The 19014-nt window shown below is 45.3% G+C and overlaps 2 protein-coding genes across 6 annotated transcripts in view; one reads left to right on the top strand and one right to left on the bottom strand.

Annotated features, from left to right (window-relative positions):
* Positions 1-696: 696 nt before the first annotated feature.
* rhbdd1 (rhomboid domain containing 1) lies at positions 697-8763 on the top strand. Of its 3 annotated transcripts, XM_035386225.1 has the most exons (8): positions 698-981; positions 1586-1645; positions 4742-5198; positions 5524-5656; positions 6249-6337; positions 6780-6836; positions 7342-7500; positions 7983-8763. In XM_035386225.1, exons 3-8 carry the CDS (start codon positions 4766-4768, stop codon positions 8084-8086), a joined length of 975 nt encoding a protein of 324 aa, XP_035242116.1. In that variant the 5' UTR covers positions 698-981; positions 1586-1645; positions 4742-4765; the 3' UTR covers positions 8087-8763. The 3 variants fall into 3 exon arrangements, with proteins under 3 accessions (XP_035242117.1, XP_035242116.1, XP_035242115.1); XM_035386224.1 differs by lacking the exon at positions 1586-1645 and having other exon boundaries at positions 699-981; XM_035386226.1 differs by lacking the exons at positions 1586-1645; positions 6780-6836 and having other exon boundaries at positions 697-981.
* Positions 8764-10706: 1943 nt separating this feature from the next.
* Positions 10707-19014, bottom strand: part of col4a4 (collagen, type IV, alpha 4) — a 52090-nt gene continuing 43782 nt past the window's right edge. For all 3 annotated transcript variants that reach the window (XM_035386187.1, XM_035386186.1, XM_035386188.1), the window contains 14 exons: positions 18539-18602; positions 17713-17787; positions 17207-17314; positions 16931-17038; positions 16406-16477; positions 16129-16257; positions 15385-15492; positions 15082-15237; positions 14587-14694; positions 14020-14157; positions 13682-13798; positions 13401-13589; positions 12804-13087; positions 10707-12370 (listed from right to left, as the gene is read on the bottom strand). In XM_035386187.1, coding sequence (XP_035242078.1) covers positions 12110-12370; positions 12804-13087; positions 13401-13589; positions 13682-13798; positions 14020-14157; positions 14587-14694; positions 15082-15237; positions 15385-15492; positions 16129-16257; positions 16406-16477; positions 16931-17038; positions 17207-17314; positions 17713-17787; positions 18539-18602 — 1917 coding nt within the window. In that variant the 3' untranslated portion in view covers positions 10707-12109. The remainder of the gene's footprint in view (positions 12371-12803; positions 13088-13400; positions 13590-13681; positions 13799-14019; positions 14158-14586; positions 14695-15081; positions 15238-15384; positions 15493-16128; positions 16258-16405; positions 16478-16930; positions 17039-17206; positions 17315-17712; positions 17788-18538; positions 18603-19014) is intronic.

The raw sequence follows: 19014 nt of genomic DNA, 5'->3' as shown, positions 1-19014 counted from the left end.
TGTGTACATTAACTGATTTAGGCTCAATGAACGGTTCATTGCTTAGGCTACAGTAGCGGTATCAGTATCTTAAAAAAAAAAAAAAAAAAAGTCTGGATTGTCCACTGCAGCTTGACAGACCCCACTCGGGCGCGCGCTGCCCAGCTCACCACAGTGACTGCACAGCACGCAAGCTCAAGCCTGTCCACTCTCCATCAACAGCCCTGTCAGCTGCAGCATCAAATAAAACAACCGGCTCCTTTTCATAGCACACTGTTTCCACTGATTAGTTCTAAATGATTAGGAAAGCACGTACATAGTATTTCAGGATTGGGTAAGACAGGTGAAGCCTTTGTTGTCAGAGACCCATTGAACATCAAACAACACCAACGATTAATACACCTGCAAAAGGTGGTTGAACTCGGATCACCTTTAACATCAAACCATGAAGCTAGATGGTTTACTTCCTCGTATAAAAAGGGAAAAAAAACTTGCAATATTTTTGTTAAAATGAAGATCCAAAAATTTTTTTATTCACGACCTACACATTTGGTAGACTTGCACATGTCTGTGCTGAACTTTGTGCAAACTTCGTTTTTTTAGACAGCCAGTTCTATTCTGAAAGAAAGCCGAACAATATAGCCTACTTTACAGACATTCAAGAAACGCGCTCCCGACATATCCGAAGGTCCTCGCCTTAAAGGGGAAGGCTTATTTTGAAATCATGTGACCAAATCGTCACTATTAATTTCACTGTCATCAGTCGGAAAAGACTGAGAAATGACGAAATTTAATGAAACTTGAAATAAGTGACGTGTCGGAAACTGGTTGAACAAATGTTTAAGACTGAAAGTAAAGTGCAATTCCGTGTAAGGGGGTCGAATCAAAGGATTGATCACACTTCTGCGGGCGCACAGGAGAAGCAGGAAACCAGAAGTAAAATATTCGGTTGCAGTAACTTGTCAACCGGAGCTACAGGGCCGCTCAAAGGCGATTAATAAAGTACGTATGGCAGCTATTTTTCTATAGTCATCCAGTTTATTGGCCAAACTGGGCATCAATGCGATTAAAATTTTGTTCGATGAACTTGATAGGAATACATTTTCGGCAGTATAAGTCATCTACAGAAGTTATATTAGTGGAAACGTTAGGCTACATTAACATTGAGTAAATGTGTAGGCTATTGCGTATGATGAAGTTCTGCAGCAATTCTAAATTTCTGGTTTAAACGAGACTTTCGTTATTTTACAGGCTTGATAACTATCTCAGTAACGTATTAATTTCAAATGCGCAGTAGTCTATTTAGTCGAGATGCTTCAAGTACAGTTATGTTTTCGTAGTATTTGAACGACGTCACCTACAACGTTTACACGTTGCGTGACAGGATAACCTTAGCAACTGGTAACGAAATCATCTAGCTAGGTTTAGAAACCGCATGCTGCTGGGTGGGAACTGCATCGCATCTGCGCGGATTGATTGATCGTAAAATCATCTGGACAGTTCGTTCTGCCCACTGATTTTATCCAGTTTTGATGAAGATCAGTGGATGTGCGTAGGCTCTACTGATAAAGGCATATTTGACCCAAATAGTATGTGTTTATTATAGAGGGACACAAATATAGGCTTGGAAGTATATGCATTATGCAGTCAGAATGAACAACGTAAGGCAAGTATCGCTAACATGTGAAGCTAATATGACGTGGATTAATGCATGAAACCGAAGTTTAGTGGGGTAGGCAAGCGCTGTAAACATTAGGGGAACCATTGTATTACAGTAATGAACAGTATGTAAGGAATGGTGGTAGTTCACAGTCCACCCCCCCCCCCCCCCCCCCCCCCCCCACGCTACTGTTTAATGAGGGTGTTTAGTCACATGGAGGGTACAGTATTATAATCACAAGTATTTTTTTCTTAAATAGACTAATTGAAAACCACCACAAAATTGCACACATTTTGATGATCAGTCCTGTTAATGCTATAGGCATAATAGTTAAATGTCAATGGAGTATGAAAATATTAGTACATGAGTGCATATTTTTCCTCAGATTTGTGTATTTCATGTTTAGGCATGACATTTTCCTGATGAACAAAAAGTTCATATGGGTAGATGGATTGAAAATAGAATATTATTATGTTAGAATTATGATAGTTCTGACACGTATGTTTTCCTTAACATTAGTTTTGTTTTGAATGGGGCTTGTGCAGGTGTAACTGCGACCTAAAGATGCAGGCCATACTGTAAAGCTATCCTTTAAGCCCCCAGGCCTTCAGATGGTCTTTTAGCCACGTGCCATGATACCTCTTAGTAGTGATTCCATGGTTTGTGGAATTGAGGACCTAAGAGGTGGTAAAAAAAACAGCACCATGACGCATATTTTAAAATTGTCTCTAGGCATGGGGGCGACCCTCAACCTTTAGTAATGAGTGGCACAATTACCGTGTCTCGCAAGACATCTGGGAATTGAAGTTTCTGAGGTGGCAATCCTGGCATGTATGAATGGAGGGAATGCAGTGCGGCATTATCATAGCGATTCAGTAGCCCAGTTAAGAAGCAGTGCAGAGGCTATATGGTCAGCAAAAAACTGTTCTGCACAACCCACGTACAGTAGTGGTCTCATAAGGATTTTGAATTTTTCTGAAGAAAAAAATAACCGTTATTTGAAATTTTCCCATTATGTGTATTATAAATGTATTGTCATAATGTATGTGGATTTTATGTCAGAAAGATCTGTTGATCTATTTGAATTGTTTATTTTCACTTAGTGTTCTTTTGGAGTAAAAATTTGAGCATATTGTGCAGGTGGGTGAAGATATAGGTGGCACAGACTCTTATTTTTCATTTTAACCCAGGCTTAAAATCAACATCTTACAGAACCCTGTAAGTTTAATTTCTTATTTTATTTCTATTAGGACCAATGATGGTGAACCTGGATTGTGAATCCCTAAGAGGAATGTTGGCTTTGTTAATTAAGCAAACATTCCTTCTTCTGTGTAATTAATTCAACTTTAATATTCAGGTGGACAGATCACTTTATTTCTTTAAAAAATGGCCACAGTATCAGGAGACGTGGACCCGTGTGTTAAAACTGGTTTACCTATGTGGTGTGTGTCTATATATCAGGCCCACCTGTGCTTTCTCAGCTTACTGGTCCATCACAACAATAACTCCATAAAATGGATGACTTTAGCTGAACCTAAATCAGAGCTCATGAGAGACAGTAGCAGCATTACACAGCTTGGGGCCCTCACCAATTAGTCGGTCCAAAAATGTCTTGGATGGCTAATCTGATTGGCTGAGAACGGCTGAACTCGGGGTACACTGCGGCTGGATCCGACGTGACAGTGGCACTAATGCTCTGGCCTACAACTAATTTTCTCTTGGGAAAAATAGTTTCCACTGTCTCTCTGAGATTAGAGAATTTTTTCCAGTTTGTGGATCAGGGAGGAACAAGGGTGTATGTCAGCATTTAGCTGCACTGTTTCAGACAAACACAGTTGGTAAATGTTGCATATTTTCATAGCCGTGCATAAACACATTGAACACAGACTGTGTGGGTATGAATCACTGCCGAGCCGTAGTGCAGTAAGGTCTCCCAGCAGACAGTCCCGTGTTTGACACAGATCTTGTCCCGGCCCTGCCCTTTTGGGTGCTCATTCACAGCCATATCTGTGTATAAAGCATTTCTCAATTGTAGCTGATGCAGGATCGCTGTGCTGGTGCATTCCTGACATTGCAGACCTTGAGGGCACAGTCAGCTGCTGTGTGTGTTTGTTTCCGTGCATGAGCGTGTGTGTGTGCCTGTGTGCCTGTGTGTGTGTGTGTGTGTGTGCGCACGTGTGTGTGCCTGTGTGTGTGCGTGTGCGTGTGCGTGTGCCTGCGTGTGTGTGTGTGTGTATGTCTGTGTCGTTGTGTGTGTGTGTGTGTGTGTGCCTGTGTGAGTGTGTATGCCTGTGTGTATGTGTTTGTGTGCCTGTGTGTGTGTGTGCCTGTGTGTTTGTGTATGTGTGTGCGTGCGTGTGTGTATGCCTGTGTGTGCGTGTGTGTGTGCCTGCGTGTGTGTGTATGCATGTGTGTGTGTGTGTGCCTGTGCGCGTGTGTGTGTATGCGTGTGTATGTGTGTGTGTGTGTGTGTGTGTGTGTGTGTGCGTGTGTGTGTATGCATGTGTGTGTGAGAGCTGCGCTCTCATCCCATCCTGCCCTTCATTTGCTTAGTGTGGGCGGTGCAGAGGTGTCGGCGCGTGGCTGCCCCGCGGCACACAATGGCCCGTTTCAAACCGGCGCTGGAAATTTGTACATTCTGGGGGTGACAGCATGTTTTGGAAGTTGCTGCAGAAGTTCAACAGCATTGCCCTTGTCTGCCTGTTACTGCGAGTTCTTGTGCGGCAGATGAAGAGGTCGGGGGAAGAATTCAGGATGAAAGCAGAGAAGTTTTCCACTCAGATTCCCAGAGCTTTCTCACCCTCTTTCAAGTGAACGCAGTGTGTGATTAGGCGGTTGTGTGTGATGGGGCTGGTTACACATGAGGGAGGGAAGCTGGCCTGTTTTACAGTCTGCCCTTCACTGTATTGCCTTGCGGTGGCATCAGCAGGAAGTACTTGCCCATGACCTCCCTCTTTCCCACGAATCAGGGTTATAAGCCTGTCTCCTCCCGGCAAACACATCTTGTGCTGTGGTCAGAAAGTGCATCTCTGTGATTTTTATCCTGTTATACATCAGACTGGGAGAGCCCCTAATCTCTGTATCGATCCTGTGAAATTTTAGGTGTGACTCTAAGCGACCGTTACAATGAGGAGCAGGCAGAGGGGTGGGGCGAACCTGGGCCTGCTGCTGCTGGCCTCTCAGATCTTCCAGATGGGCGTGAACAACATCCCCCCTGTGACTCTGGCGACGCTGGGGCTCAACGTCTACCTGTTCCTGGCGCCCCTGGCGCCGCTGATGCAGGCGTGCATCAGCGTGCAGACGTGCTGGGGCAGGGACTGGCGCCGCCTGCTGCTGGCCCCCCTGCACCACGCCGATGACTGGCACCTGTACTACAACATGGTGTCCCTGCTGTGGAAGGGCTCCCGGCTGGAGCGGCGGCTGGGCGGGGCCTGGTTCGCCTACCTGCTGTCCGTCTTCTCCCTGCTCACGGGCGTGGCCTACCTGCTGCTGGAGCGGGGGCTGGCCGAGCTGACCCACGACCCCTCCTACGACATGCAGTGCGCCGTGGGGTTTTCAGGTGTGTGTGTGTGTGTGTGTGCGTGTGTGTTTGTGTGTGTGTCTATGTGTGTGCATGTGTCTGTACACAGTACCAGCATTTGTGTTTATTTCTATCTCAAGATTTAGATTGTAGCAGCTACTGAGCAAATCTGTACGTGTGTCCAAAGTGGTGTTTGCTGAATCGCCATTTGATTAGATATTGGCAGGTAACGGTATTACTCTAGCACTTTAGAGCTCAGTATTCGCCTTAAATTTCTTCACGTTTTAAGTTGAAAAGGATATTATGACTAGCCGTTCTTGCCAGTGTCCATAGTATCCAATTTCTGCCCCCCTCTGTCTTCCAGGAGTGCTGTTCGGTTTAAAGGTGGTGAACAACTATTACTACCCTGGAGGAGCCACCAACGTGATGGGCTTCCCAGTGGCCAATAGATATGCCTGCTGGGCGGAGCTGATCCTAATTCATGTGATGTCACCAGGGTGAGTTCTACTGGACCAAGTTTAAAGCAGCGCTATGTGCCTTTTCATCAAAATTTCCAGTATTTATACATTTCAGACAACCCACATCTCCATCATTCTCATGAGGGAAGGGTGAAATGTTCAGAGATTTCCACCAGATCAGGCCCTTCAGGTTGAACTATGACAACAAAGAGGTCCTGACAGGATTTTTTTTAAATAAAAAAAGATGGACCACACTGCCCCCTGCTGATGCAACTGCATTCTAGTTTTTTTTAACTTTCCGGCTGCAGCGACAATTATGTAAATGACTCTATGCCTCATATTGTGCTCAACAAACTTGTTGATCCAGTCATTTCATGCATGTGTGTGTATGTGCTTGTGCGTGCGTGCATGCAAGTGTGTGCATTTGTGTGAGTGTATGTGTGTGTTTGCATGTGTGCATGTCCGTGCGTGTGTGTACATGTGGGTGCGTGTGTGTGCATGCTTGTGTGTGCATATGCATGCATGCATGTGTGTGCCTATGCGCGCTTGCGTGTTTGTGTGTGCGTGAGCATGTGTGTTTCTGTGTGATAACGAGTAGCCTATACTGATGAAAAGAGTATTGACCACACAGGACCTCATTTGTGGGACATCTGGCTGGTATCCTTGTGGGGCTTCTCTACACCACAGGTCCTCTGAAGTCTGTCATGGAAACATGTGCAGGTGTGTCCCCACACCTCCCTGCATTTCTCCTGTCATCACGCTCATGCCCAGCTGTGTCCCTCCCCCCGTTCCTCACACCCATCTCTCTGTCACATGCATCTCACCCCTTTCCTCTTCTTCCTGACACTTATCACCATAATTTAATGAATGTGTGTATGTTCTGTTTATGAATATGACACTTACATTTATTATATTATGAATCTGCACATCATATTCTACATGAACACCATGTCATACAGTAAACTTATAATATACAGTGTATGGTAATTTTTTTTTGTTGACAAAACACAACTTCTGCCAAGTAAAAACTCCTTCCAAATAATTATTTATCACAGTTTTATCTTAATTTGTGGAGAACCTCTTGTTTCCTGTTTCAAATAATATGTTATACAGATAGATGTTTTGTGTGTTTGTGCAAAGTTAAGAAATGGTTATATTTTAGGGGTTTTGACATCCAATGGATACAGTGCAGGACAAAGAAACTACTACAGTTCCTCAGGTATGACAGTGCAAGCGCATGTATGAGACCTATAAGACGGTTCAGTTCAGTAACACTGCAGTATACTTCACACTTAGTAAGCAATTTCAGGTAATCATTACTTCTCACCTCTTTCCCTTTGTGCAGTGTTGATAACCTCTGACGTTTGACCCCTTTCCAGTAAACATCTTCTGCAAGCCGTTTTTGGCATTCAGCTGTGTTAGAGGTCAGGCAGAGGTCTTTGTGATCAAAGGCTGCTGTATTGGTGTGAGGTTCTAGGCCTTTGTCCTGTGCGCTTTCAGTTGAACAAGTCTTTCAAGCAAATTCCAAAGAATGGCAGACATCTAATATTGTGTAATTAATTTAATAGCCTATGCTTACCGGAGTATATTGCAGTATGGCTGCTAGGAAGATATAATTTTCATAAATACTGAATCTCATTCCGTTGAAATACTGTATACTGAAATGTATTATTCACTTTCTGGTACTAATTCTTGTTGGTGGTTTGTGCGGGTACACCATGCAGGATACAGTGGTTATGGTGGGACACGTTCAAATTACCCCTACCCCCAGAATGAGTCCCCCAGGACCCACACTTCCCGCCCGGGGTTCCACCCCTATGCCACTGGCCTATCAGAGGAGGAGGAGTATGAGGCTGCAATCAGGGCCAGCCTGAGAGACAGAGGTGAGTAACCATTAGTGGTTTTTATGACCATATTAACTCATTAATTTTTTTTTGTTCTGAGCATTTTAGAATGACAATAGGGATTGAGTTCACATGGTTTTATACAAGACTGTATTAGGTCTGTTTAGTTCTATATTAGCTTTTAGTAATTGCAGGATTGTTGTGTGGAGTTCTGGTAGTTTGTTCCCGTAGCAGTTCATGACCTTTAAACAGACTGCAGAAATTCTACTTTTCTACTTTCTAACTGATTGTTGGTCTTAAGCTTTGGTTTTACTTGAATAACAAGCACTTGTCATCTGAATAATCACTTGGCATAAACCCAAAAGCATTCTCTTAATTGTCTCACATTGGAATGTCCTCTGTTTCATCACACACACACACACACTCTCCCCATTCCATCTTAATTAAATCTGGAGGTATAATGTGGTTTGGTTTTATGTGTATCCTCCTTCTCAGCAGTGTTTTTTCCATGTGTCCTTTAGGGGGCGCTGCTCACGAAAGCCCAGCCTATGGGTTTAATATCCCACAACAGCCAGATGTTTTGGAGGAGGTTCGACAGCGCAGACTGCAGAGGTTTGACCGCTGAGGAGGCTCGCTAGAGGGCGAGTAGTCTCCCCTGAGGAGTGCTCGGGATGAGATTGGGCGATGAAGGGTTAACTCTGCGGACTTGGGTGGCATGAGTCCCTTCTCCTCCGCTTGAACTACAGCCAAAATGTGTCTGTTTACAAATCTGGAAGTAGTACGAAGATCAGTCTTCATCAGACTGCCTTCACATCCAGCTAAGTGCTGAGTATCTTATACTCTGATAGGCTTTCACACAATTCATTGGCCCCAGCTTTTTAAACCATACAGTTTTCTCTTAACATGGTTTGCCCGCTTTGCAAATCAGTGGCCATTTTTAATGGAATGAAAGTAAACCTGGTCAGGAGTGGACGGACTCCTGCTCAACATCGGTGGACTGAGCCATAGGAAACAGCTTCGTTTTGACTGAAAGGACGCTGCTTGGTCATTGAACAGGTTATTGTTTATTGTATTTCCTAAGCTGATTACAAAAATATATTGTGATTAAAAAAGTATATTTCAGTATGTCCTACAACATGTTGGATTTGTAATACATTTATGTATTTGTACATATATTCATTTATTTTTTTGTAAAATAAAAATGTATTTTTCTTTTTTGTTATAAGGTATATAAAGATTTGCTGAACTATTCATAAGGATTTTACAGAATCCTCAAAGACAATGTTAAATACTCTTCATATATACCAGTGTGTGTGGCCGAATTATTGAACAACAAAACTTGACTCAATATTGAGAACAAATATCTGCTATAAGGTGTGAGGTTTTGGCTGTATTTTCTCATGGAAATACTTGCAATACTGGCATGTGCCGAGAGAGATGTAGGGGTGTTGGTGGAAGTGTGCGGTAAGGGTTCAGTGCTTGTAGGGGAGTCATCCTGTTTGATTAAAAATCAGAGACTGATGGTATTTATCATTAGTGTATCACTGTCTGGATTGACTCTAGTTTCAGAATCGGCTATGCCCCTCCCCTACTACTTGTGTCCATCCGGTCAAACTAAAGTGCTTCTTCAGACATGGCCTCTGGTAAGAGTCTTCAGAAGCCCAAAGACTAGGCTGGGAACTGTGAACTGGTCATGCCATTTTTAAAAGCTCAGTGAATCCAACGTGAGCACAATCCGTTTAAAAGCAGCGGTGGCCAAGAGCTCTTAAAACAACTGAACATAGGACAAAGAGATGCAGCTTACAAATGTTTATTTGAATATCCACAAACCCTTTGATAAGATTTTAAAATCCTCCTTTTAAGATAAAATGTTTTGAAAGGTGAAGTGCACAGTCATCTATGGCATTTGAGCTTTGCTGCTCTGTGGTGCTGGTGTAACTGGACTACAATTACCAGGGAACTGGGCTGAGACAGCATAAGAGAGGCGTACAGGGAGCGTGCGATGTCTCGTTAAACACCCGTCCAGTAAGTGACAGGCTATGTCGTGGACTGTCACAACATGATGTCATGTCTACTTTATCCACGGCCTTGTTTTCAGCAATGATCACTCAATCACTGTAGTCATCAAGACAGCAATCTGATTAAACTCAAAATATAAATGCATTGATTTTGCAAGGAACAATGGCAGCTCTGTGTTATGAACAAGCAATTTTTGTGTCATTTGCACTATATGGAAGATTAAACTAGTAGGTAGTATAAAGTATTCAATTTCAGTAACCATGTAAAGTAAACTTGGCTTATTATATAAATAACCGAGTCAGAACACTGTTGTGTTTCAAGTAGAGCAAAAACTGCAAATTATGCTCCTGTTACTGGAATGTGAAAAGTTTCAAAACTGTTACTTGAAAGTTTCAAAACTGGATTTTCTCCTACTCACCGACACACGGCACTCAGAAATGAACACGAATAGTTTGATGTAGGCCATCGCATAATACAGCAACCTGTGGCTGCTGTAATAATAAACCTGTTGAACACAACCTTGTCTATTATTGGATGGATTGAACATCTAAATGCAGTGTTCAACCCGCCCATGCTTACAAATAAACGGCTGAAACATTTAAAAAAATCTAATATCAACAGGGTTTTAATGGCAGCCATTTTAAAGATGGTATTTATGTGTGTTCAATAACTTTAAGCCCGGGTGTTGGTGACCCTGGTGCTACACTGGATGTTGAAGCATCATCACTTGAACTCTTCCTCTCCCTAGTGGTCTGCTTGGCCTTCCCACATGATGGCCAAAAAACCTGAACCTTTGACAGCAAACTGGAGACATACGTGATGCCCTCCTCTTTGGAGAAAGCACGTTCACCATTTCAAATAGCACCAAAATTATCTATGCCTAAATAAATACTCTTGACATTTACAGTAAAAATATAAAGAAATCCTGTTCGTTAAACAGTGCAAACATATGTACATACAATAGAAAATAATGCAAGGTTCAAAAACATTGAGGAAAAAGATTTAAAAGTCTGCGGTTTAGGTCGTATAAACTGCTATATGTGTGAATATTACGTATCATTAATACTGTACTGTGTTAGTTTTAACTGCATGTTAGTCTTTTGAATGTGAGTTAATTTGTGTTGTGGGCAGGTGGGGTGGCCTGAAAATCCCTTGGGGTGTTGTGGAGGAATTGCCTTTACCTGCTAGGTCTCTGAGCCTGAGAGCTCATTTTAGTGTTGCGGTGACGTCAAAAATGGTGGACTTCACCTGACACCTGTGTGTCAGACTATGCAGACTATGCCCCTTATACATGTAATTGAGGCAGAAAAGGCAGAAGAATAAAATATTAATGTCTTTTAAAATACTGTTCGCATTTGTGCAAGTATGCAAGGGGATCCCTGCAGTTGAACGTGTGACTGAAACCTGACAAAACAGCTCCAATTCCAAATGCTGTACAAATCAGATGCTGTCAATGCACGTTACGTCAACATGTACACACATCATATACAACGTACTGAATTTGAATGTGCTAGCAGTAGGTACTGGGACTCAGAGGAAAAATTATAACTGAGATGGATACTGGCAATGAAGTTTACAGGCTACAGATGAAACACACAGGTGAGCACATGCATATGAACGCATTCAGTGGAGCGCGCACACGTTCGGACAGTGTTTAGAGATGGGCTGCATTCCAAACTGGTCCCTTGACCCACACTCGGCTGTCGGAATGGGGCGAGCAAAGGGCAAGACCACCATAAGAAGGACCCCCGAAAAGTGTTAAGGTAGTGATGGTCTGCCCAGTTTGACTGAGTGTCAAGATCCATGTTCATCCACAGAAAGGGATTTCTCAGTTTCACCTGCACAGACCACTATGTGAAAATTAAAAACAAGTCTCTTAAGGACAACACAGAAAGAAATGGCTTACAGACCTCTTGTGGTGATTTTGGATTACTTGCTTAAACAAAAAAATGAATTATCTATATAAGATTAATGGTAAACGATTAAAATTGCAAACATTTTTCAAAGTGCTCTCATACGGATACCACCTTAAACACCCTGGTACAGTATTTCATTGATTCGGTTGCATTTTAAAGTGTTGTTTCAGTGTGCTTCATAGTCACTCGCCGTGGGGTGCAGGGGTGAGGGAGCAGAACGGAATGCAGCCACAGCTCTCTGACCTGTGTCCCAGCGGTCTCCATTGGGCTTCTCCTCCAATGGGAGCTTGCCTTACTGACTGTGGAGCTCCAAGCCAATAGAAATATGCATAACTGTATGTATGCAATACTATTATATCACTATTGTTGTTTTTTTTACACTAAAAAAAAACAAGTCTTGTCAAGTAGGTTCATTGAATGAACTTAGATACAACACATTATAAAGGAAGGTAAATATCAGTGTGTGTTCACAGCCTCTCAGATAACCAATCGGTGTGTTCACAGCCTCTCAGATAACCAATCAGTGTGCTCACTGCTTCTCAGATAACCAATCAGTGTGCTCACAGCCTTTCGGGTAACCAATCGGTGTGCTCACCGCCGTTCAGGTGATCACTCGGCGTGCATTTTCAGTGCAGTTCTCACAGGAATGTGGGCAGGAGCGGGCCTCGGGTGCGGCTGGCGGGTCCGAGACCGCGGGCGTGGCAGCGGAGGCTTCACTCCCTCATGCAGACGTTGCAGCGGCTGGTGCGCTGGCGCTGCTCCCACTCCTCCTTCAGCGTGCTCATCGGGGGGGCGGGGCTGAACTGCTCGGCCATGCCCACGTGCGTCAGCCAGAAGCTGTAGGCGCTGGCGAAGTAGTGGCAGGTGCCGCGCGGGCCCTGGCACTCGATGAAGGGCTGCCGGCGGAAGTCCTTCAGGCAGCTCCCCGAAGACGTCAGCGACTGCCCGCCCCCCTCGTCACCTGACCCCGTGTGCTGCAACACACACCTCACAGCTCACGTCCTGTTCGCCGCATGCACACGCACCAGGAACCCCCTCCCAGACACAAAGGCATCCAGGGGACCCCATCATAAGTTAGAAAGATTTACATCAAAAAAAAATAAAAATGTTGTATATTTTGAAATATTTTCTCAAATCTATATATAATATAATTACAGTAATTCCATAACAAGTCTGGCCAGGGACTCCCTATAATACCTTTAAGGACCCCCAGGGGTCTCTGGACCCACTGCTGAAAGCCCTGGCTATATAATGAGCACAGGCACTATGTTATGAGGAATTCTCTCTCTCTCTCTCTCTCTCTCTCAAAGGCACCAAGGTGAAGGCATACCGTGCTGGAGTACTGCACGCAATAGGACAGAGTCACTCTAATGTAAAGACACGGCACTTAAACACACACAGACTCACCATGAGGAAGGAGTAGCCCATCCACAGGCTCCTCCAGTTGTTGGGGCAGGCGGGGACGCTGGTGTCCTGGCTGTGCACGGCCACGGCGGGGGAGGGGGCCTCGCACACCACGCAGCGGCTCACGTGCCGCTGGATCTGCGGCCCCGACACGGGCGTGGCCGGCGCCGGCGCTGTGGTCGACAGCCAGTACGACTTGTCATTCCTGCTGGCGTAGTCGCAGGACGCCATGCTGCAGGAAGCGAACGGCATCGTGCCGAAGACCTTCAGGCACGACCCGGCGTGGCCTGCGGGGGGGACACGCGTGCGAGAACGCGCACGCGCAGATTCACACGGAAACATACACTGAATTAGAGACGCACGTGAGCATACGCACACAAAATCACACACTTTCCAGCGGAACCAACCACTTCATTTCTGTTTGTGCGTGGGAGCGCGCAGGCATGTATGGATATGAGTGCGTGTGCATGGGTTTGTGCATATGACTGTGTGCATTTGTACATATTTGTCTGTGGGGGAGTTTGACTTTGAAAGTACGAGCACGACTGTGTGTATCACTGCGTGCGTATGTGTGCGTGCGTGTGCGTGGCGTGTAAATACCCAGGTCTTGCGTGTGCGCTCTCTCCTGTCCCTCCAGGTACAGCAGACTGTAGCCACTCCACAGCGTGATCATGTCCGCCGGACACTGGGGAATGGCGTCTGACTGGCTGTGCATCACCAAAAGGAAGGCGGCGCGAGACCTCCCGGTTGGGCCTGGATATCCGCGATCCCCCATGGGACCAGGGGGACCTGTGCCAGCAGGGAAAGGGCAGTCTCAGTACATTGGGCAGGAGCAGATCTCCAGCCAGGGCCATTTCAGACCACCTCCCCCTCATGCTCACCTTGCTGGCCAGGGCGTCCCAGCTCTCCAGGCAAGCCTGCATCTCCTACAGGTCCAGGTGGTCCTGGAAGCCCCTCTAATCCCGGGAACCCAAGCCACCCTACCGATCCCTTTAATCCTGTAACAACACCCACATTAAGACTTCTCAACATGACCTGAAACTCCCTCCACCACAAACACAGGCTCCTCAGCACAACACATACTGAGACTCCAATACACCATACACACTGAGACTACCCTTCATCACACAAACTCCATCATAAGGCTACTCCACATCAAGTACAATGAGACCCTCATTGCGTTCCTGTAGACAGGTCTCTGGGGTTAGACGAGCGTTACCTCTATGCCCTTCTCTCCCTGGGGGGCCAGGTTTGCCAGGAATACCCAAAGGCCCCGGCGGGCCAGGGGGCCCTGGAATCCCAAGTGGGTGAGGTGGAGGTGGTGGGGGCACAACCTCGCCTTTAGGACCCATGGGGCCTGCAAAGTCCCAGAGAAGAGTCAGCTCAGACAGAGCATTCCACTACAGAGTGTAGTTTCAGTGTGGAAGAATTAGGGGGCAGCAGTGAGTCAGCATTTAGCTTTTGAGGGCTGAGGAGAATCATCTACAAACAGGGGGACAAAATTCCTGGTATCACATACATCTGATGACAGCGATAGCAGAACAGTGTCTTTACAGAAAGTGACTGCAGAATGTGCCCGAGCACAAGTAGCATTTGTGGTTAGGGATTTATCTTGGATGGGACTGATTCGATAGGACGCTTCATTTTTGCCCTGCAGCAAGTTGTGTGCAACCTCTTATTCTGTACCTGCTCATGTAGCATTTCTGTTCTGTAAATTACACTGTCCTTTATGTCAGAAAAGGGTAGCTGTAGTGCATAGACTTTACCAGCAGGGGGCAATACTGACCCGGTTGTCCTGTGAACCCTTTTTGTCCCTTGCACCCAGGGGCACCAGGTGTGCCAGGGAGGCCAGGGGGTCCTGGATACCCTATTAACCCAGGAGATCCTCTCTCACCTGCAAGACAAACATCCAATGATTCACACACGATGGTGCTGGTCTGGCCAGCGCAATTCACTTCCAATGCCTCAGTTAGAGCCAGCATCTGGCCGAAATGCAGACGTACTAATAGTGGCAATTCATTTAATGTTCAATTAATTGCTTCCCGTATCTCCCTGTCACTGTCAGCAAAATTTGTCCCTGATATTCACACACACTGTCAACAGTTTTACATTCTCTTATCATCACTTAATTTTAAAATCAGTCCAATGAAGCATTCTTCCTGCATTTCTTCAAAAAAAATTATTACAGCACTTTCCAGTCTCAAGAAACTGATTGGTTATGGGGGACACAGCTAGCTGCGGTCATGTGACGGGCGCTAACGGAGGGACAGACATGTGTTACCTTTGGGGCCTGACAGTCCTGGAATCCCAGGAGGTCCTGGGGAGCCTATAGGGCCTGCTATTCCTTTGGCCCCTTTGCATCCTTGTCCACCAGGGTCCCCCTGGTCTCCCGGGATCGGTACAGATGGACCAGGGGCCCCGATTTCACCCATTGGCCCTGAGCATCAACACACATATATACATAAGATCACTCGACTGTTTAACACGCACACACACACACACACACACACACACACACACACACACACACACACACACACACACACACACACACACACACACACACACACACACACAATCTGACCTGGTGGACCATCTGGTCCAGGGAAGCCCATCTCTCCATAAGGCCCTCGTCTGGCATCTACACAGTCATTGCCTGGTGGACCAGTAGGTCCACGTGGTCCAGGGGCACCTACAACAATCACAATTTTTCTATGAGTAATGAAAGGGTCAGAAAGGACAGCAGATTGTATAGCTCAAGGAGGGTGCGACACCAGAGACAGAAAATGCATTAGTTTTGTATTTTTCAAAGATGCATTTAACTGGGAGTGACTGAGGAAGAGAGGATTCAAAATTTCAATATTATGAACATTGAAAGTCTAAAGTTAGTGATACTCCAGATATGCAGGAGGTAAGTTTCCAGGATTTCAAATTTAATTGTTATCAAAAACCTAGAGATTACAGCTACACTAGTTTGGTATAGTTTCACTGTGGGCTAGTTGGATGTTTAGTACTGGAAGCAAACAGATACACCGTCTGAGATTGTAAGTCTGGATATTAATATCAGACGTTTTCTCTCAAAAATAGCTGACTTTGGAAAATGTATTCTGAACTGAAGCAAAAGCAGAATGTTTCGAATTGTATTTCTTAAAGATTTGAAGTTTGTGGTTTGAAGATGGCAATCCACCAGTGCAGACTGAAGGGCCTGAAGGATCTTGTAAGATTCTGTGAAGTTCCTCCATACAGAATGAATTTCCTCCATATAGAATGTTCACCAATCTCATTCAACGCAATGGAAGATGAAGACATAATTCTGTATTTCACATACCAGAACACCCCAGCTGACCCTGGGAACCCTTTGGGCCTGGTTGGGAGGGCCCAGGAAGGCCCGGGGAACCACAAGGGCCCTTTTCCCCTAGGTAGCCTCTGGATCCTGGGGGCCCTGGGATACCTGGTCCTGGAAAACACAAACTGCCACATAAAAAATGGAGAATACACACACACACAGACACAGACACACACACACACACACACACACAAATAATGCACAAACAAGGAGTACCACAGGCAGAGCAATAGAGCTGACAGAATGTGTTCATGGATACCTCTGACCCCCTTCTCCCCTTTCACCCCCTTCAGACCATCTAGACCGTGTAACCCAGGGGGTCCAGGAGGGCCTGAGAAAGAAGGAACCAAAAACATACAACCATCAACCACATTGACCGGTTCGCCATTCTTGCATCTCATTTAAAATCATCTGACAATCACATCAATACACGTCTTTATCAATTTCACACTCACCATTTTATTACTACCATTGGTAAATCACACAATTGTCTGTTGAAAGGTACTGTTTGGTATCATGGCCCATACATTTTCATGTCATAAAAATACTACTGAGAAGCCAAGTGCCTGAGTAAAAATTAAATTACTATCTAGGAAAGCTGTGGATGTTCAGCTAGTTACATAACAATTAGCCAGACTGTTTGCTAACTTTTCAGTAAACTATAGTAATTAACAACAGTTTACTGAATATTTTCCAGTCATACAGTACACACCACCATCCATTGCATAACAAATACAATCTGGTTCATGATTTCAAGGCAATAACTGATGCTGAAGAGGTATACCTCTGATTCCAGGGTATCCTGGGTTTCCACTGGGCCCCGGATATCCAGGCTGGCCCATTGGCCCTTCAGCCCCTGTTTCTCCACAAGGCCCTGGAGGCCCGCAAGCACCTTCCAGCAAACAGTGAAGATAAAGGATCAACTGGGGCATGTTTCCCTGGGCAACATTGTCAGTTAACATAATAATCAACCCTTCCATCCAGTTAGACAACAGAGATCAGTGAAAGTGCAAGACAATCAGGGACCAGTTTAAGAACCAGCCTGGGATGCGTTCATTACCTGGGGGCCCTGGAGGGCCCGTGTGTCCTTTCGGACCAGGATGGCCCCTGCACCCTGGGGCACCAGGCATTCCTGGGTCACCATCATCACCTGGTTCACCTGATGGAGCTGAGGACCAAAAAGAACAGTGAGAAGCACAAATAAGCTGTGAAGCAACCTAATCTGAGTTCAGGAACCTCATGTTTACTCTACCTTCTTTTAAACACAATAACTGACTGGCTTAAAAATGAACTGCCAAACTCAGCTGAATAAGCACTCAAATGAACTAGCACTCACACTGGAATACTTCGACATCATACGTGAAAGATACAAGAACGGAAACTTGTACCCTTTAATCATGGAAAACAAATTTCTTCAGGCCAGGGTATAGAGGAAACAATGACACAAGCAGTTCAGTACATTCACAGAAAGAGGGATTGATTGTCAGAGGTTGTGCACATGCACAATGCACATCCCATCTTTGCCAGGCCCCTCCCCAGTTTTGTGATTATGCTGCAGCTTTTTACCACGTTGTCCATTATCACCAGGCGGTCCTCTGTCGCCAGGTGGACCGGGAGCACCCAAAGAGTCCCCTCTGTCTCCTGTTCAGGAAAAGAGCCGAAGTGACCACCTCCTCAAACTCAGTATCTCTCAGTCACCATGCCCTCTTGTGTCCCAGTCACCCCAATCAGCACTGAAACAGCTGCTGTCAGATTAACTAACAATCTACTCATAGGACCTGATGGTGGGTTCATAATATACTTCTCTTGTTGGATCTGACAGCGGCATTAGTCATCGTCAATAATAACATCTTGAGTAGAATGGAGATTACTCTCAGTGTCTTTGATTGTGGCTCTTTCCACTTAAAACCCTTCCAAAAGGGTCTTTAAGATTGAACAAACCTGTCAACTCATCAGAACCCTGTCATGCAGGCTTTTGTAATGCTTGTGGTATTTTTGCTTTAATACTTCCTGACTGCAGTGAAACAGGCTAACGGTACATCAGTCTTATTTAGCCCTTCTCTCTCATTTACATGCTATATACAGTTACCTGCTCAGCTAGCTCTCAGTAACTCTCACCTCTGCCAGCCCCCTTACATCTATTACAGTCTCACCCCATTATCTCCAGCAGGGTTCAAATTATGGGGTAACCAGGGGGAGCTCAGCCCCTAGGTAACAGACCAGCCCCACCCCCCGCAAGAGACCTCAGCCCTCCTAGTCAGCGACTGCACCCCCCGCCCTCATCAGAACCTTTCCCCGGAAGCCAGAGTGTACTCTGAACCCTGAGAGCCCCCAGTGCTCTAGCATCATGTACTTTAGAGAAACATTATACTGTATCGTAGGACAGTCTGACCTTTAATGCCATTGGCTCCGGGGGGGCCTGGATTACCAGGAAATCCACTGCGCCCAGGATCACCCTGAAAGAGCCAGAGATTGTGCTGGTCAGAGATTTCTTCCTGACAGAACTTATAATAACAAACATCCAAACACCATTAAACACCATACTTCAACACAATCACACCTCCAACACCGTCCACCACATTGTAACACACTCAAATTACATAGTGACTCTACAATGTCATGCAGTAAGGGAGACACACCACTCCCACCATCCACGGCACTTGACACAATCATGCCACACCATAACAGTATAACATTACACTAACACAATCACAACACACTATGACATATTCAAACATATCTGTGAAATCATCACACCACACTAAAACACAATTAAACCACCTTGTAACCCCCACACACGACACAGTAGCATCATGTCTGCACAGTTACAGCATCATGCCACTCTAAATACACACAGACAGTGAATCA

The sequence above is a fragment of the Anguilla anguilla genome, chromosome 12 (genome assembly GCF_013347855.1).
Source record: "Anguilla anguilla isolate fAngAng1 chromosome 12, fAngAng1.pri, whole genome shotgun sequence".
Lineage (NCBI taxonomy): Eukaryota > Metazoa > Chordata > Actinopteri > Anguilliformes > Anguillidae > Anguilla > Anguilla anguilla.
The sequence above is the reverse complement of the archived record's forward strand: the minus strand, read 5'-3'. Positions and strand labels throughout refer to the sequence as shown.

Excerpts from the sequence above, each read along its gene's own strand:
- rhbdd1 (XM_035386225.1), top strand. The coding sequence starts at position 4,766 with ATGAGGAGCAGGCAGAGGGGTGGGGCGAACCTGGGCCTGCTGCTGCTG. Across the intron at positions 5,199-5,523 it reads GTGCGCCGTGGGGTTTTCAG|GAGTGCTGTTCGGTTTAAAG; the intron begins GTGTGTGTGTGT and ends TCTGTCTTCCAG. Across the intron at positions 6,338-6,779 it reads TGTCATGGAAACATGTGCAG|GGGTTTTGACATCCAATGGA; the intron begins GTGTGTCCCCAC and ends GTTATATTTTAG.